This window comes from Stegodyphus dumicola, chromosome 7, assembly GCF_044657685.1.
Source record: "Stegodyphus dumicola isolate Sdum_Otavi_A_Nest chromosome 7, ASM4465768v1".
Taxonomy (NCBI): domain Eukaryota; kingdom Metazoa; phylum Arthropoda; class Arachnida; order Araneae; family Eresidae; genus Stegodyphus; species Stegodyphus dumicola.
The window spans coordinates 14,315,979-14,333,155 of NC_140774.1; the positions used below are offsets into that span (position 1 = coordinate 14,315,979).

Sequence of the window (17,177 nt, forward strand, 5' to 3'; positions counted from 1 at the left end):
ATGACGAAGAAAGGCAACATAGAGGGGCCGCCCAGTAGGAGAACGATGAAAACGCTGCACCTTTTCTAGTGGATTCCTTTCTGAGCTCGATTCCAAGGCGAGGCGCAGTAGATGGCGCAGCATATTTTCATGGATGCTGTGCTAGAACAGTAGTGAGAAGGAGCAAAACCATACTCGAAGTTCTAGTGCTTCATCCAATTTTCCCTGTCCTTAGCCTCGGAGTGAGGAAATTTCTCCTACGAAAAAATGCCCAGTCGCCTGAAATTTGGCAGACTCCAAACATAATATGCCGAAGAATGTTGGGAGAGTGGGTAAGTGCTTCATACATACCCATGCATGGTGTAAGTGCATACCCATGCATTTACACCATGAGTGGTGTAAGTGCTTCATTCAGAAAAAGGAGAGTGTGTAGAACACTAATTCTCGAGAACAGGTACAACACTATCAACGAACTTGAATCGATGCTTTCAGTTAGTGCTGTAAATGTAGAAAGTATTGTGAAAAAACATTTGCACTATGGTAATTTATTTGGTCATCGATTACACGCATCTTTACAGAAGACTGAGCAGTGGGATCTGGATCAGTTAATTCGACTCCATCAAACGCTAACTCTCTGAATTGGTTTCTTTAACTGTAGTTTTACAATTTCCTGAAACCTAATTTCTACATAGGTAGAAATTTTTGAAAAGATTTGGAAATGATAAAATGAAATTCATTTTTAACTTGGAAGGATAAACGTTTTTCCATCTCAAATAGGGAGTTGGCGCGCTGCCGATTACCTTCTGTTCCTTTTCAGCGAATCAGGCATTTGCTCGTTCAAATTGAATCAAGTTGTGAATAAATAGTAGATCTCTGTCCCTGACACGATTCCTTTAAAGCCCTAAAACTTAGTTTTCTAAACTTTACCAGGTTCAATGTTCCGTCTTACTTTCTTTGGGAACATGCAAGGACCTGACTCGGAACAGAGAGCTTACTAAAGCTATGTTCAATAACTGTGGGAAGTAGACAGGATACACAAGAAGGGTATACAAAACCCTTTATTTTTCTCTATTTACAATAACTTCCGTACTTCGGAATACAAAGACCCACTACTTGTGGTCTAAACGTAAAAATATAAAAATAAAACTAAACTCTTAACTTTGAAATAATAAACGTGGAAGATTGGCCTATTAACAGGAAGCCGTATGTAGTACAGAGAACTGTGAACACTACAATACGTTTAAAGTTATCAAGAGGATTAAACCTCTGGCCTGGAAGGCAACCAGCAACTGAGTAAAACTTCTAAGGTAAGCGGCCTGCTTCGACTAACTGCTTCCTCTCTCTCGCTTGGCAAAAAGCCACAACTTAAATACTTGGCGTTCGCCAGACAAACTTTGCATAAATACGTTAACGCTTATAATTCTGGCCGGAAGTAGAAAATAAGAAGTGATAGTAAAGATTTAAAATAAAATAAACGTTAGTAAAACTTAAGATCCTTACAAGTTGACTACTTCGCTATTTATCTGTGACGGTCACATGAAGTCTGACGGACTTCCCTTCCACCAGACGAGCTTGGCTGAAAATTGTCAGCCAAAATTTTAGAAGTGATTAGGTGTTGCAACTGTGGTTTAACTTTCGGGCCATATGGGAAGCTTTCGGGGATGTGCTTTTTTCCTAAATACCTTAGACCGAATATTGATTCTAAGACAAAGGATAACTTTGTTACAGTTACCAATTCAAATGAAACGTGCTCACCAATGTGTTTCATGTTATTAAGTAAATTATTAAAATGCTCAAAGGTATATTCATGCAAAACAGCATGAATAAATAACTGATCGGATCCCTGAAATATAGGGTTCAGATAATTTAGAGGACAAATTATTTATTACATTATCATTTTTGAAGAAATTTTTAATTCCGCTAATTGACTTCAGGACATTTCCTAAAACGTTTTGGTGTAGCACTTGTATTCGAAATATACTTTTGTATTTAATACTTCTAGTTTTGCATTATTTAATTCGAAATATAGTCTTGTATTTCGTACTTCTAGTTTTGCATTATTTAATTCGAAATATACTATTGTATTTACATATATATTTGTATTCGAAATATACTCTTGTATTTGGTACTTCTGGTTTAGCATTATTTTTATTGGCGCACCAATTATTCGTACGTTACTACACTTTTCCTCTGAGCTTGTTTTGCTCTTGTGATTTTATTTTCAATTAGTATGACATTTCGAAGAGTTTTTATTAGCAACGTTCTTTAAAATAACGAGAATTTGGACTCTTTTCTTTTCTTTTGGACTCTTCTCCTTTCCTGTCTGTGTACCTGAATTTCCGGGAATTTCACGAATTATTTCAAAACGTTTAACTGTTTCTATAAAGGATAAGATCTCATGTCTAGACCCCGCTGGTCTTCAAGCACCATTATACCGAGTAACAAGCTTGCCTGCCTCTTCAGCAAAGCTTGTCTGCTCTTACAGGTTCTCACAGTTCGTGACAAAGGGTCACGCGTGTCTTTTTGCCTTTTCACGAAATATACATCGTCAAGCGCTGAAAGGACGCACTTCATCTTATCTGGTTAAATATGCTTCGAGCAATGGCCCAACAATATTGTATTCGTTTTCTAGAATTGGAGGAAATTCGCTCAGGAAAGAGAATTGGTTCTTTGAATTACTAGTTCCAGAGCAGATCGTCGAACATTAGTTGACAGATGAGAAAAACCTGATGCACATCCAAACCACCAGTTCTCTTTTACGGTCGTTTGGGTATAAAGGGGATGCATTCGAGAAGCCCATAACGCCAATGAAACCTTTGTCCATTTCTTCAATTCTAAGTCCTAGTCTCAAATTACACTAGAAAGGAATGCGGTATCTAGAGAAGGTTATTCTCACTGTCAGTTATCCGGATTGAATTCACAAGCCAACTGACAAACGTCTGTGGAAAGGACATGAAAATGCTGAGCGAACGTTGGCAAAAATGTATCGACTTTGGAGGAGAGTACGTTAAAAGATGACGTTGTTCAACTGTTTCATTCGTAATAAAGGCTTTGGAAAAATAATCATTTCGGACATGTTTGAACCACCTGGTATATAGGATTATAATAAGACAATAAGAGTTAATTATAATAAGAGTAACTAAAGGAAAATATTAATAATAAACATACTATAAAAGCAATAACTGACATATTTTCTCGCTAACACGAACAGACGAAGCCAGAAAGTTTTAATAAAAATAATCTAGTCTTGCAGGAACACTTTATGGTATTTTCATACTTTATAAATGAAGTCCAGATACACATTACCGAAATTACATTGATTCCTCTTTGGTAGCATTTGCATTTAGAAGTTTTACATAATTACTTCTCGTAACTATGAAATGAAAAAAATGAATATTTTCTAATAAAAGTACACTTTTCATCATCTAACTCACTTAAAACGAAATCATTCTCACTAGGAGGAGAGCAACTAATACCATATATGCTTAACAAATGAAATACATTTGTGTTACCAAACAAAAGCACTTACAATACAGGACAGAAAGAACAATTACGCGAAGAAAATCTAAAGGATAAATTAAAGATGTGATTAAGAAACAAGAAGTCAGAAGCAGAAAGTACGTTTTCCAACCGGGCAAGACTCAGAAGTTTTTATCCATGTTCACGTAATGTTTTAAAGAACTGAAGCCATTTCTTCGCAAATTTCACTTACATTTGATTTTCCCTAACTCGCACATATTTCTTGTTTGAAACGTACGCTAAGCAAACTACACTAAGTTCTGTGTCTTCCGTTCTACTGTGCGAATTGCGATTTTCATGACTCGAAAGCGTGACTTAGGATATGTACTTGATTTAGATACAGCATTATTCTAATAGAGGTATTTTGATACAAAGTTGGACTTTTACTGAATTGACATGCCATTTTTTTTTCATATTTCAATTCTACGACTTAAAATTATGCCAATCTGCCAAGTTTTGTAGAAATCGCTTGAACAGCTTTTGAAAATCAGTTTCAAAATTTTAGCTCCTCAGTGTTAATTGAATTTGATATATCTTTTTTAATATCTCCTATTTTATTAAATTTATGTGATTCTTCCTCTCACATTTAGAACTTTAGGTTCATTCCAAATAAAAATTGCTCATTTTTTTAAAATTTACATTTTAATATATGTATTTTTAAATATTTTTTATAGATTTTCGAAAAACCTATAAAATAACCTATATAACCTGTATAAATTTTTACCATCATCTTAAAGAAGATGATTTTTAAAGTATACCTGCAAAAACTAGAGCTTTTTATTCAAAATTTCCTAATGTTTACGGGAATTTACATACTGGGGCGTTTTGAAATTTGCCATACTTTGAAATTTGGCGTTATTATTGCTTATTATTATTATTGCTATTTGGCGTTATAACAACAATAATAACGCCAAATATAATTTACACACTTTGTAAAAATTATTTGAAATTATGAACGATGACATTTTCCCGCTCGTTGACAATGAAAGAAAGCAAAAGAAAATAGGTTGCTATAAATTAAGAAGTTCGCAAGTGATTTATTCTTAGCGAAAACTGAAAAAAAATTCGCCAAGATAAATTTTTGAATTTCTCCGTAAAGTTCTCACCCAGAATTACAAAATTTAATATCTAGGCATAATTTGAGTGGTAGAATCAAAATAGGGAAACAAAATTTGTGTGTTGTTTCAGAAAAAGTCCGATTTTGTGTCAAAAAAACTATGTTGGATTAATTCTATCTATAAATAGAATATATATCCTAAGTTGCGCTTTATAAGTATAAGACATGAAAAACGCAATTTCAATTTCGTCAATCGGCCCAGTAGAAGGGGAGATAGAGAAGTGTCCCATTTTTTTTTCCGTTCAGTGCACATAATATTTATTGTTATATATAACACAAAATTATGTATATTATCCAGGTTTAGTCTATTTATTATTTATTCTAAATGAAAAATTCGAATTTTACATCAAAGGGAGGAATTTACCAAAAATAGTTAATCTTTTAAGATTTCAAAACATTAATATTATTCTTTTTGGAAATATCGTTGATCGCATAATATTGGCAGCGCAGGCTGAAACGTTCCAAAATGTATCGGTGAATGATCAGCGATTGGAACACGAAAGAGATCCAAATATCTGTAGCAGAAAGCCGGAGAAAGCCTTTGCCTTTGCACTAAAATGTTTGGCTTCTGAGCCGTTCACAGCAGTTTCATTTATCAGCTTCAAATTCACAAAGACAGCAATTCCTAAACCTGATGTGGCATGAAAGTGGGACAGCAAACGCTAAATCCTGTATCTCTTCACTATAATGCATATTGTTTGTAGTATTTTTTCAAGTTTCCATAATCCGAAGCTTAATATAATCTGTTATTAATCCTTATTTTTAATACTTTGATTATTAACATTTTGTCTGCATGCAAAACTGTCATGAAAGGCGTTTCCTGTAAAATTTTCAGCTTTTCAAAAAAGTCGTTTACGTTTTTTTCTTACTTTTAGTTCATGAGATGGAAGAGATTCTTGATTACATATGTGTGAATCAGAGTAGAAGTGATGGTGACTCAAGAGCTGTCCTGTTCGTCAAGCTAAAAGAGGGCAGCAAATTTACACCAGAGCTCAAGGAAAAGATCTCAAAGACCATAGAAAGGGAATTGTGGATCGACTGCGTCCCAAAAGTCATTCTAGAGGCTCCGGATATACCTGTAAGTAAAATCGTATGCTAAAGTGATTCGCAAACATATGTGTAATTTAATGCATGATGTAAACATTCCGTTGTACAAGAACTGATATAAGGAATATTAGTGAATCATTACGAAAACAAAATTCAAAAGTGACACACAGATTCTCACATTGCATTCATATTATTTATGCAATGACTTATCTTTCATTGATTTTGATTAAAATCAATGGAGTATTAAATTAATCGGAGTTCGGAGTATTCATTAAAGGAATTAAAATTACTGGGAATATGGATCTCTTAAAAGATTAAGCTATATTTAACAGTATCAAATGCTACTTGGCAAATTTAAAAATATATTTCGTTTTACTTATGAGTGAAGCAATATGACGAATAGTGTATATGAAATAACTAAAATTACATTATTAATATTTTTTCAGTACAACTTGAACAACAAGAGAATGGAACGAGTTGTTCGGCAGATTGTTGCTACGAATGAAGTTCCTCAAGTCAACAACATCAAGAATCCGGACTGTTTGAAATACTTTTGCAACATTTCAGAGCTCGTAAATTACGACAAGTGAAGAAACGTTCTGAATCACATTCATTTCGAATTATTTCGAACACGTGAGTATCGGAAGTGATATCTTCAAAGACGTAGAAGAGCACGCATGTTTAAAAAAAATATTTACAACGAACGCAGATAAAATCTGACTTCATTTCTTTAATGATCATAAGAAACATGAACCAATAATTACCACAGGCAGTTTCCTAGTTGATTTTAGCTCTAAGATCTAAGAAAGCTTTTATACTTATTTATTTCATAACCTGAAGTGCATTTTTATTATTATGAAAATTAAATGCCTTTGTAATTTATACGTTTGCTCAACATTTATGTAGATAAATTTTTCAATAAATCAAAATATTACAAAACGTGTTGTTTCATGTTTAATCATAAATTGCGTGGCTTATGTAATAGCAAATTGTCATGCGCAGTAAGAACCAGGATAATAATGATGGGAAATATCAGCTTCAAATTAAAGTTTGTGAATAATTTTACCCTATTACTGTGGCTAACTTGTAAAAGAAGAGCTGAAAATTTTTATGTAGCGTTAATACACGCATATCAAAGTTATTTCCCCAACAATTTGTTTGAGTTTAATATACATATAAATTGACAATTTCGGGATCCAAAACTCACCATGTCACAAAGGAGTTAAAGCGGGATAACCCGAAAGTGAATGTCCTTTTCTAGATGTTGCATGGCAAGATTTTAAAACCATTTTTGATCTATGAATAAACAAGAACAGTCGAGTTTACCCGGGCACAATGATTAATTTGCCCAGAAATTGAAGACCACCAAATATAGTTTATATAAGAATGCCACAAACATTAGTACATGATATGCTAATATGCATTAGTGAACTGCGACAAATGCACGTGATTAAAACTTTCTACGAGAACGTCAGAAGCATGTTTCTTGTTAACGCTTGCTGTATGTTTAGATACTATCACGTGCTGGTACGGTATAGAATTTTGCATTCAGTGGCAAATACTGTTTAATCCGTACAATTCACGAAATGTTTAACAAACTCAACATTGAATAATAAGTATGATAATTTTTAATATTCTGTTGTAATCATAACTATCCAAATTAAAGCTAATTAAGTTTGATATGATGGAAGTAGTCAGGCTGTAACCCTTACCATAGGGTACAGCATATTCATACCTTTTGGCGCTGTTAAGGTTTAAGTAACTCTATAATACTGCTGCTAAGAAAACTGGTTAAACCCTCCCCCCCCAAAAAAATGAAAGTTTCCAGATTTTATAGATCGCGCTTAGAAGGGCTATTTTAACATGTGGTTTAGAAGTTGGATTATTTGTAGAGGTGGCTCAGATGGAATAACGAAACATTTTATAGGTTTTCAGTTGAATACACATTTAGACTAACATGGAAAAGTTCTCTCTTCTGTCTGTTTGAAAAAGCGAAAAATATTTAACGTCGTCATATTAAAAATATTAAATATTTATAATTAGATATATCATGAATGTATTGCATTTTTATCTCAATAAAATATACACTGAAAACTAAAACCATAATAATATTCTCGATAATTACAACTATTGCCTTTTTAACAACTTAGTTTTTTAATCCATTAAAGACAAATTATGTTTGAAAAAAAATGTATCTTACATTTTGAAGAACGGTAACAGACTCAAATGAAAAAGCACGTTTGGAGAGTAATATCCATTTTGGGCTGACAAAAAAGGAAAGAGAGGAAAGAAAGCCTTTTCTCATGATTTTAGAGGCTCACGTGACTATTCAAAATTGCTGATAGGTACAGGCTCAAACATCAAAAGTATTCATAAATATTAAATTTGATTCGAGAAGTAGAACTGTGCTCCATCGTCATAAAACTGATGTAATGCAATATCGAAAATAGCGTGCTTATTTCCTTTTAATTCTTAATACCCGTTATATCTGAATATATGTTTTTAAGCACTTCAGTGTTAACAATGTTCAGTTTAGAATCTCGATTCTCATTAAGCTACGTTGATAGATTCATAATATATAGAATGAAATCTCAACTTTCATCCATAATTTTAGAACAATATTCATTGTTTCATGTACTCATGCAGAAACCTTTCTTATTATTTTGAGAGCTTAATACCTTTCAATTCACTACTTTTGCTAAGAAGGCGGAGGAAATACCTTATATACTCCCGCTTTTAAAAGGCGACTGGAGACTAGGGAAGCCAATCGCCAAATACTGGGGGTGGAGAATCGTCATTCACCACCTTTTAGTTCGGGCACCATTGTAAAGTCATGAAGTATTTTCGAAGCAGGAGAGATGAAAAATGAGCAACGCCTTAAGCCAGGCCTCGAACCACAGACCGCTCGAATATGCGCCCAGCGTGCTGACCACCACACTACGAAGACATGGTACGAAAGTGGGAGAAATACCTTATATATTTCCCCTTTTAAAGGGTGACTGGGGATTAGGGGACCCAATCGCCCAAATCCTGGGGGGAAGCCAATCATCATCCACCACGGCCGGTTCGGCGCCAGTGTAGAGACATTAGGCTATTTCGAAGCCGAGAGATGAAAAATGAGGAATGCTCACGCCGAAAATCGAACCACGGACCTCTCGAAGACCCACCGAGCGTGCAGACCACTACACTACAAAGGCACGCTGAGAATGCGAGAGAAATACCTTATAATTCTTTAATAAATTACATTTCTTATTATAATCAAATGATTTATAAATAAAACAATGTTATTTAATGAGAAGTGTTTGCATAAAAATTATTTTAGTTTTAATAAGGCATGCCATACCTTTTCCCCCCTTTACATTTATTTTAGTGGCGCAGCATTAATGGTCCTCCAAACTCGTAGAGAATTCAGAATGTAAAATTTAATGCTTCAGACAATTCTTTCATTATACCATCTTTTCTCCAATATTATTATACCACCTTTTCTCCAATATTCAGTTTCTAAATTCATTCTTCCAATTGTTCACCGAAACACCTTCAATAGCCTCGTTTGTGAAATGTAATAAATTCGACATGCTTATGTCGGCAGTCGTGTTTTGACTTCGAACGTAATTTTTTACTCCAGCCCATACATACTCTATGGCGATTATATCACAGTGATGTGGTGGGAGTCGTAGAACTATATCGCAGAACTTCTTCTTCGATTATACAATGAAATTTAAAAGTTTTGACTTTGCTAGCATTTTGTTTTACTAAATCCAGCAGCTCCACTTTTCGCAAACTCGGACAAAAAGAAATGTTGTTTTTGGTCAGCCACTGCATTATATCTTCCTTTTTTGGGGGGAGGAATTGGGAGCTATATTGAGCTGAACATCTCACCACCAGCACATAAAATTATTATGCGGCGAGAGGCATTCCCTGTTTCTAAAATCCCATTGACTTCATTTGGTTTCCAGCATTTTTCAAACGTTAAACTGCTGCCCACCCATGTTCCATCTATGTAAATTAGAAGACGGTATTCTTCTCTATAAAGTTTAGTAGTCCTCAAATACATTGTTCTTGAGAAACCAATGTCAGGTCTTTCTGGTAAAACGCTTCTTGTATTCTGGGTCTTTTACCAGATGAAACCAATTACTCGGAGAATCTTTCTTAGCGTTTCTCTTTGATAAGGACAACTGATTGTGTCTTTTAATACAAGAAGCAGTTTGGCTATAGTTGGCACTTGCTTTTCCTTGACATAAACGTCTTGAACTACTCGTCTTAAAATATCCAAATCAAAATTATCTAAGCTTGTGGTTACAACAGTTTCTCTCTTTTTTCTTTTTTTAGGGGAAGAGAATTCAACATTTTCTTTACTTTCAGAATCTTTACGAATTCTGTTTATGCTGGCAATAGAAACGCTAGTCATCTTACTCGCCTTACGTGTTGGCTGTGTAACTGGGATGCTCAGTCTTCCTAATTGTAATTCTTCATCACAAACTTTAATCACGTTATACACTAACTGCTTAAAATCGCTGTGGAAAGGTTTCTTTTCTAGAGCTTTCTGAGAGCAATGCTCACACTAGAACTCATCGTAAAAATGAAGATTTGAAAGTCAAAGAAAATCAGTAACAGCGATGCTCAACGATTGTAAAGAAAAAGCAATAAATTACCCCTGACTAGGAGAGGAAAAAACACCTGCGCTTTTCACCCACAACACTTTAATTAAACTGACCCATCTTGGGCCTCAGAGCTCGTCTGTGGCCGAGCGGTATAGTCGCTGAACAATAATAGTTCGGATCCCGAGGTTCGAATCCCGTGAACGGAATGGCTGCATGGGCGTTTTCGTGGTTTGTCCCATGTGCAATGTGTATACGAGCCTGTTTCCCTTAGAAAGTCATTTAAATAAACCAAACCAAACCTGGCTCACAGTCAAACTGGTCTCGCTAGTGTGGCGCTTCTCGAAATAAGCGGAAAGCAATACGAAGGTGGAATTACGGTTGCAGTTAACATAGTGGTCAATTACATTTACTCAATTTCAATACATATTATGATAATACAGGACCCGGACGAAAATGTCGCCCAATTTGGAAATTTTGGCGATCCAAATTTGGCGGGAAAATAAGTCGACAAAACTGTGCCAACTTGGCCATATCTCTCTAAATTACCGAGATACCCATTTACTCAATGCTAAATGCACTTGCCCCTGTATTCTTATTTTTCCACCCATCAGAGGTCGAGCGGTAAAAGCCATTGAACATTGGCAGTTCGGTCCGTCTTTCGAGCCTCGGCGAAAGGCTGGCTGCATAGTCGTTTCCGTTTTTTTTCACCATGTGTACCGTGGATACGAGTTGGTTTTCTCTAAAGAACCTTTACGGGGCATCCCTCCCTTTCCGTGTAGTGCCTGAGGGCAAAGTACGTAATAAGTGAAAGTAAAAAATTGGTTCCAGAGCAGTAAAAATGGAATTTTTCTTTGAAATCTGATACCGGAAAGTTTTCACGATTACAATGCATTCTTTACTTCATACAACGAAGTCATCAGAGATAGCTTTAAATATCTAAATTTAGTTCTGCCGCTGACTGTATAATTTCTCATCAAAATCGGAAAGATTTACATTTGGAATGTAGGAAAAAAATTCATCTAATTACCGCGCAGTTGGGAGAATTGTGCCAGTCATTACATCAGTTATTTTCTGAGATGAATTTGGAAAAAAATTCAAAAGAGCTCCTATAAATAAATACATGTTTGAAGCGTCGTGATGGTCTAATATAGGGTTGGACTCAAATTCAAACTACATGCGGACAGAATGCACCATCTAAAAACAGGTAACAGACCAGATTTAAATATTTTGTTTAGTTTTGCGAAATGGAAAATACTTTGAAACTTTCTCTTACTAAATGTTTGTCAAAGTAACAGTAATAATGTTGAAGAAAAAAAGAAAATCAAATTTATATTTATTTTCTGTCTCAAAGTTTGGTATCTGTAAGACATTTCTTTGGTTGCAATTTGAGTTCATATGTACCCGACTGCTAAATATTAAATTCTTCTAACATATTTCATTCATCGTTAAAGCACTTACTTAAATAAAAAATTAAAAATCTTAAAGGTAAATTTTAAATTACGTCCAAAGGGACTTTTTTTGTCGTTTTCTGTGTTACCTTTGTTTATTAAATATCATGTTCAACGTACTCAAACTATAAAATTCAGTTCAATAGCAATATCGCAAATTAATTTTAAAATGAGCATATCTTTAGAATTTCGACACAGAGTCTCGCGCGTTGGAGGTAAACATTTTTTTTTCGTGCATTGTTGCCATTTCTCGCTTTGAAATCGTTTAGGTTTTTACTCAAAATTTCTTGAAGTGTTACAAAATCTCAAATCGATAATAAAACAAATTTCAAATTCAAATTAGGGCTTCCACTTGCCCATATTCTTTGGAAGATTACGTTATTCAAATTTTGATGACTCTAGGTACAGCGTTTTAACGTTTTCGACGCAAAATGCCGAAACGAAATTAATGGTCTTTCAGGGCTAATTGCTCCGCTGGATTAAAAGGTATGAAAGCTTTCAGATTTTATATTACGCCCAAAGGGACCTTTTTTTTTAACGTTTTGTGGGTTACCTTTATTTATTTATTTATACCAATGCCAGACATTTGGCCTGTAAGCCATCAGTCTTGATCTTGCTTTCCAATAGTTAGGAACAAGAATCCAGGGTTACAAAAAATCCCTAAAGAAACTTTAAGTCGAATTTTCAAAAGATGACCATTGAGACAATCATGCTCATTCAAAAGACAAAATAACACCACGGCTACAGGACGAGGTAAAAAATCTGGAATAACTGGCTTTGAACTGCTGAGACAGTCCTAAACCTTCCCCTTAGCTTCATTTGATAAGTAAAAGGCAAACCTCTACTTAAATTCTTATTTAATTAGAAGTTTTGCAGAATTAAATATCATATGGTTATTTAGTGGTTGGTAGAATAGTCGTTTGTTTCTTTGGCAGGAAATCGGCTCTTGAATTTCCCTCGATGCCACATTGAGTAGGAATCTACAAGAAGACAACTGAGTCAGCCAGAATGTTGGAAAAATTCCTGTAACGTGACATGCCCCTTTGTGGTGTAACCTGGTTAAAGCCAAAATTCTCACAGCGTTGCCTCGCTTCCTTGTTCTTTTGAACGTTTAGATTGTATTACCTTTATTTTTTAAATATAATGTTCTTCGTACTTCAACCATAAAATACAGTTCAACAGCAATATCACAAAATAATTTCAAAAGCATACCTTTAGAATTTCCGATACACATACATATGGTTATTTACATATGGTTTTCCGATACATATACATATGGTTCCGATACATATGGTTATTTAGTGGTTGGTAGAATAGTCGTTTGTTTCTTTGGCAGGAAATCGGCTCTTGAATTTCCCTCGATGCCACATTGAGTAGGAATCTACAGGAAGACAACTGAGTCAGCCAGAATGTTGGAAAAATTCCTGTAACGTGACATGCCCCTTTGTGGTGTAACCTGGTTAAAGCTAAAATTCTCACAGCGTTGCCTCGCTTCCTTGTTCTTTTGAACGTTTAGATTGTATTACCTTTATTTTTTAAATATAATGTTCTTCGTACTTCAACTGTAAAATACAGTTCAACAGCAATATCAGAAAATAATTTCAAAAGCATACCTTTAGAATTTCCGATACACAGTCTCGCGTGCTGCAGGTAATTTAAAAAAAAAAATTGTATAGTGTTGCCATTGTTCGATTTGAAATCGCTGAGTTTGTTAATCAAAAATTCGCTAAAATTTTACAAAATATGAAATAGATAATAAAACAAATTCCAAATTCCAAATTTGAGCTTCCAGATGCTCATATTCGGGAGAAGGACTACGTTATTCAGAATTTGATGTCTCTTGGTACCGTAGTTTTTCACAACACTATAAACATATATTCATGTAGATACTTCATTATTAATTTCTTTAAATATACTGCAAGGCTGTAATATTTGGTGGCGACAATTTGAAAAGTGAAGCGCCGTTTGTAGTGAATCAATGCAAAATGTTAAAAAGAAATTAATAGTCCTTGTCAGCCAATAGCTCCTTTGGGCTAATGTGGTGAGTCGGAAGTCCTCTCAAGACGCTGGTGGCAGAGGAAGAGGGATGGGAGGCTATGAGATCCGTCTCCACCACGGGGTGCTGCCCATCAAAATTGGGAGCGGAACTGAGCTAAATCGCACTGTCACCTGTAAGGAGCTCAAGGCAGTTGCCAACAACATGTATAAAACTTGCGCTCCTTGCGAGGAGGATTTTCGTGGGCTTGGGTTGACAATATGTCAGACAAGTGAGCATTAGCAACAACTCACCGTTTATTTCATTGTCAGTTACAGAGATTGTCTGTAAAATGTTCTTACCCGGCAAATGCTTTAAAAGACTCAAATATCCATGTTTTGACCGTTTTAAATTAAAAAAAAAGAATTTTGTGAAAATTACGAAATTCACCTTTTTACATTCCTCCAGCCTTAAAAAAATTTTGTACTTGTTTGTAAAACAAACAAAATATTTCACTCACGTACGACAGAAATAGGCCGAGATATTTGGTATTAAATTCGAGGATCATTTAGAGGCCGTACACAGAGTGAAGCGCGAAATATTTGCATATGTCGGGTAAGTTAAAATAAAATATCACTCATCAGAAAAAGATGTCTGATGTTAAAAGATTAAGTAATGAGTATTCTTATGCAGAGTATTGTCAAAATAAAGTGCATTTGACAAAATAAATTGTTTTCAAAAATGAGATTTTATTCTCATAATCTTATAGAATTCGTGGCTCTAGAAAATAAAGTCAAGCTTCAGTATTGGCAAGTAAATAATTTGTAACATTATTCGCTTTCATTAAAAATTAAAAATATTTTTAGTTTAATAACCTTTTTGTGCGATTGTAAAGTAATGACGCTTCTTGAGAATACTGACAACATTTTTTAGACTTCGAAAACTTACAAATTACTAACCATGAAATTCCTTCGGCATACTAAATATAACAAAATTAGTAGTCAAATAGAATTAGCAAACATTAGTAAATCACAAAATAATATAATTGAATGGGATTTAAAAGAAAAACATGACTCTAATTTATTTATTAATCGAAACCCCTCAATGAAACTTTAAAATGACATAAAATATCATAAATTTTGAAACATGTGTATTTTGGTAAAACTTTGTCGTACTTTATAATGAGTACCAAATTTTTCTAAATATAAATACAAGAATTGGAAGAACGTCAAAAATGTTAGATTAAGCAGATTTTCGAAAATTCCTTTCTTTTAATTAAAAAATTTAATCATTATTTAAAAAAAATTTTGTGATTGGAATTCTGTGACCAACGCTTGTGAAAACGAAATCCAGGATCTCATGTGGATCTCCTGCAAGTTACAGAGGGAATTTACACATTTTTACAACAACTTCAATAAAGTAATTTAAAAAAATTAAACAAAAGTTAATTATAAAAATAAAAAAATCTGAAAGATCCCAGATTATAAATTACGTCCAAATGGGTGTTTCATACAACTGACACGTGGAAGATAAAGACATTTTAATTCGGACAGTAGCAAGACATTTCTTTTAAATCTCTGAGTTTGTTGGTTCATTTCGAAATACAAATATAATGCGCTTTATCGAGTGTTAGTTCTATTCTTTTATTCGTTGATTTTCTTAATAAATTTGAAATACAAATATCTTATTCTTTATCGAATGGCAACATAAATTAAAAGTTCACTAAATTCTAAAATAATATGAAATACATAAAAAGCATATTCTATGTGATGAATGACATGTGTATGCATGTAGTATAAAATGATTTTTATAACGACACTTTTTTTTTTGAAAAATGCGAACTACGTATAAATATTATGTATTAAATTAATTTTGCTGTTTTTATAATCTAAGGAAAATACTGTTTTGATTCTCGGGTAATGACTGGTTTTTAATACAATCCATATTTTAGTGTCGTGTTTTGTTTATACGTAGCTTTAATACCACTGCATTACCGCACGCAGAATTTCGAATAGTTTGGTTTTGAAAAGTGCTTTTATTATGTATCTTAAACTGACCCTTGTGAAGCTCCCTTATTACGCTCTTAAATAGACATGCTTTGCTTTAAAAAGTGTGACTGAAATCATATAATTTCGATAATGTGTTTAAAAATTCAGTTTTGCATATAATGGGACACAATTTTTCTTTAATTTGCATATAATGGATGACTTAATCTTCCAGAGCCTAATTAGTATAAATATTAAATTTTGCCCTTCATAGAAATAGCAACTGCATTATTGACTTATATATAGTTTATATAGTTTTATATATATGTATAGTTTTATTAATTTTCCATCCTAACAATTTACACAGCTTGTGTAATAACAGAAAGAATTCTCTGCTTACAGAATTAATAGAAGTTAAAACATTTGCTTGTGAAATTAATAAAACATAAAAGTTAAGGTAAAACATCTGCTTGTGGAATTAAAAAAATATAAAAGACAAAACATCTGCTTGCGGAATTAACGGAAGATAAACGTTAAGGTAAAACATATGCTTGCAAAATTAATAAAATATAAAATTTATGCGTAGATATCTTAATAAATAAGTAAAATATAAGTAATAAATAAGTAATAATAAGTAAAATATCTGCTTGAGGAATTAAGAGAATACAAATGTTAAAACATCTGCTTGTGGTTTTAACAAAATATAAAAGTTAAGTTCTCATCTGCTCGCGGAATTAAACGAATATAAATAATTAAAGTAAAACATATGCTTGCAAATTTAATATAAAAAAATTAAAGTAACGCATGTGCTTGAGGAATTAACAGAATATAAAAGCTTATTAGATTAACATGGCAAAGACAACTTTCAAGTTTCGATTCAAATCCTGGACTGACGCGAATAAAATACGGCTGTAAAAGCTAAAGCTGACTCAATTCAGCTCAGAAATTATACAAAATGGTCAGCGATCTCTGCCAAAATATCTATCCTAAAATCAAGGACGCTATTCTCATAGTTGTCGAAGTTCTTCCTCTAAATTTACTCTCACTCGTTTTCTAAACTCATCTCATTTAAATATTCTGAAAGAAAGATGAAAGAGTAAAAGTTGAGGAAAAATTTAATCTGACAAACAATGTTTTATATTATAGCATCCTGAGGGGAGCCAACGAAAATGGAAGTGGCGGTAAAGGTAAAATGATAAGATAAGTTATTCATGGACATAAAACCTTATACATGTTTTTTCATGAGGCAAAAAAAAAAAAAAAAAAAAAAAAAACATAAAATAAATAACATAAAATTAAAGTAAATAAATAAATAAATAAAAATAAGAAACTGATGTTTCATTCGTAAAGAGTCTGCATAAAAATTTAAATATAGTATATTTTGTAAAACATATCACGTGACAAAAGTTTTTTAGTAAGAAAGATAATGTTATCTTATCCATTTCTTTAATTGGAACCTTTATTGTACGATTCTTATTCTTTAATTGGAACCTTTATTGTACGATT

At 33.4% G+C, this 17,177-nt stretch overlaps 1 protein-coding gene across 3 annotated transcripts in view; it reads left to right on the forward strand.

Annotated features, from left to right (window-relative positions):
• LOC118181549 (acetoacetyl-CoA synthetase-like) overlaps window positions 1-6,601 on the forward strand; it is a 162,134-nt gene extending 155,533 nt beyond the window's left edge. For all 3 annotated transcript variants that reach the window (XM_085819898.1, XM_085819900.1, XM_085819899.1), the window contains exons 17-18: window positions 5,491-5,693; window positions 6,109-6,601. In XM_085819898.1, coding sequence (XP_085676024.1) covers window positions 5,491-5,693; window positions 6,109-6,252 — 347 coding nt within the window. In that variant the 3' untranslated portion in view covers window positions 6,253-6,601. The remainder of the gene's footprint in view (window positions 1-5,490; window positions 5,694-6,108) is intronic.
• Window positions 6,602-17,177: the final 10,576 nt, after the last annotated feature.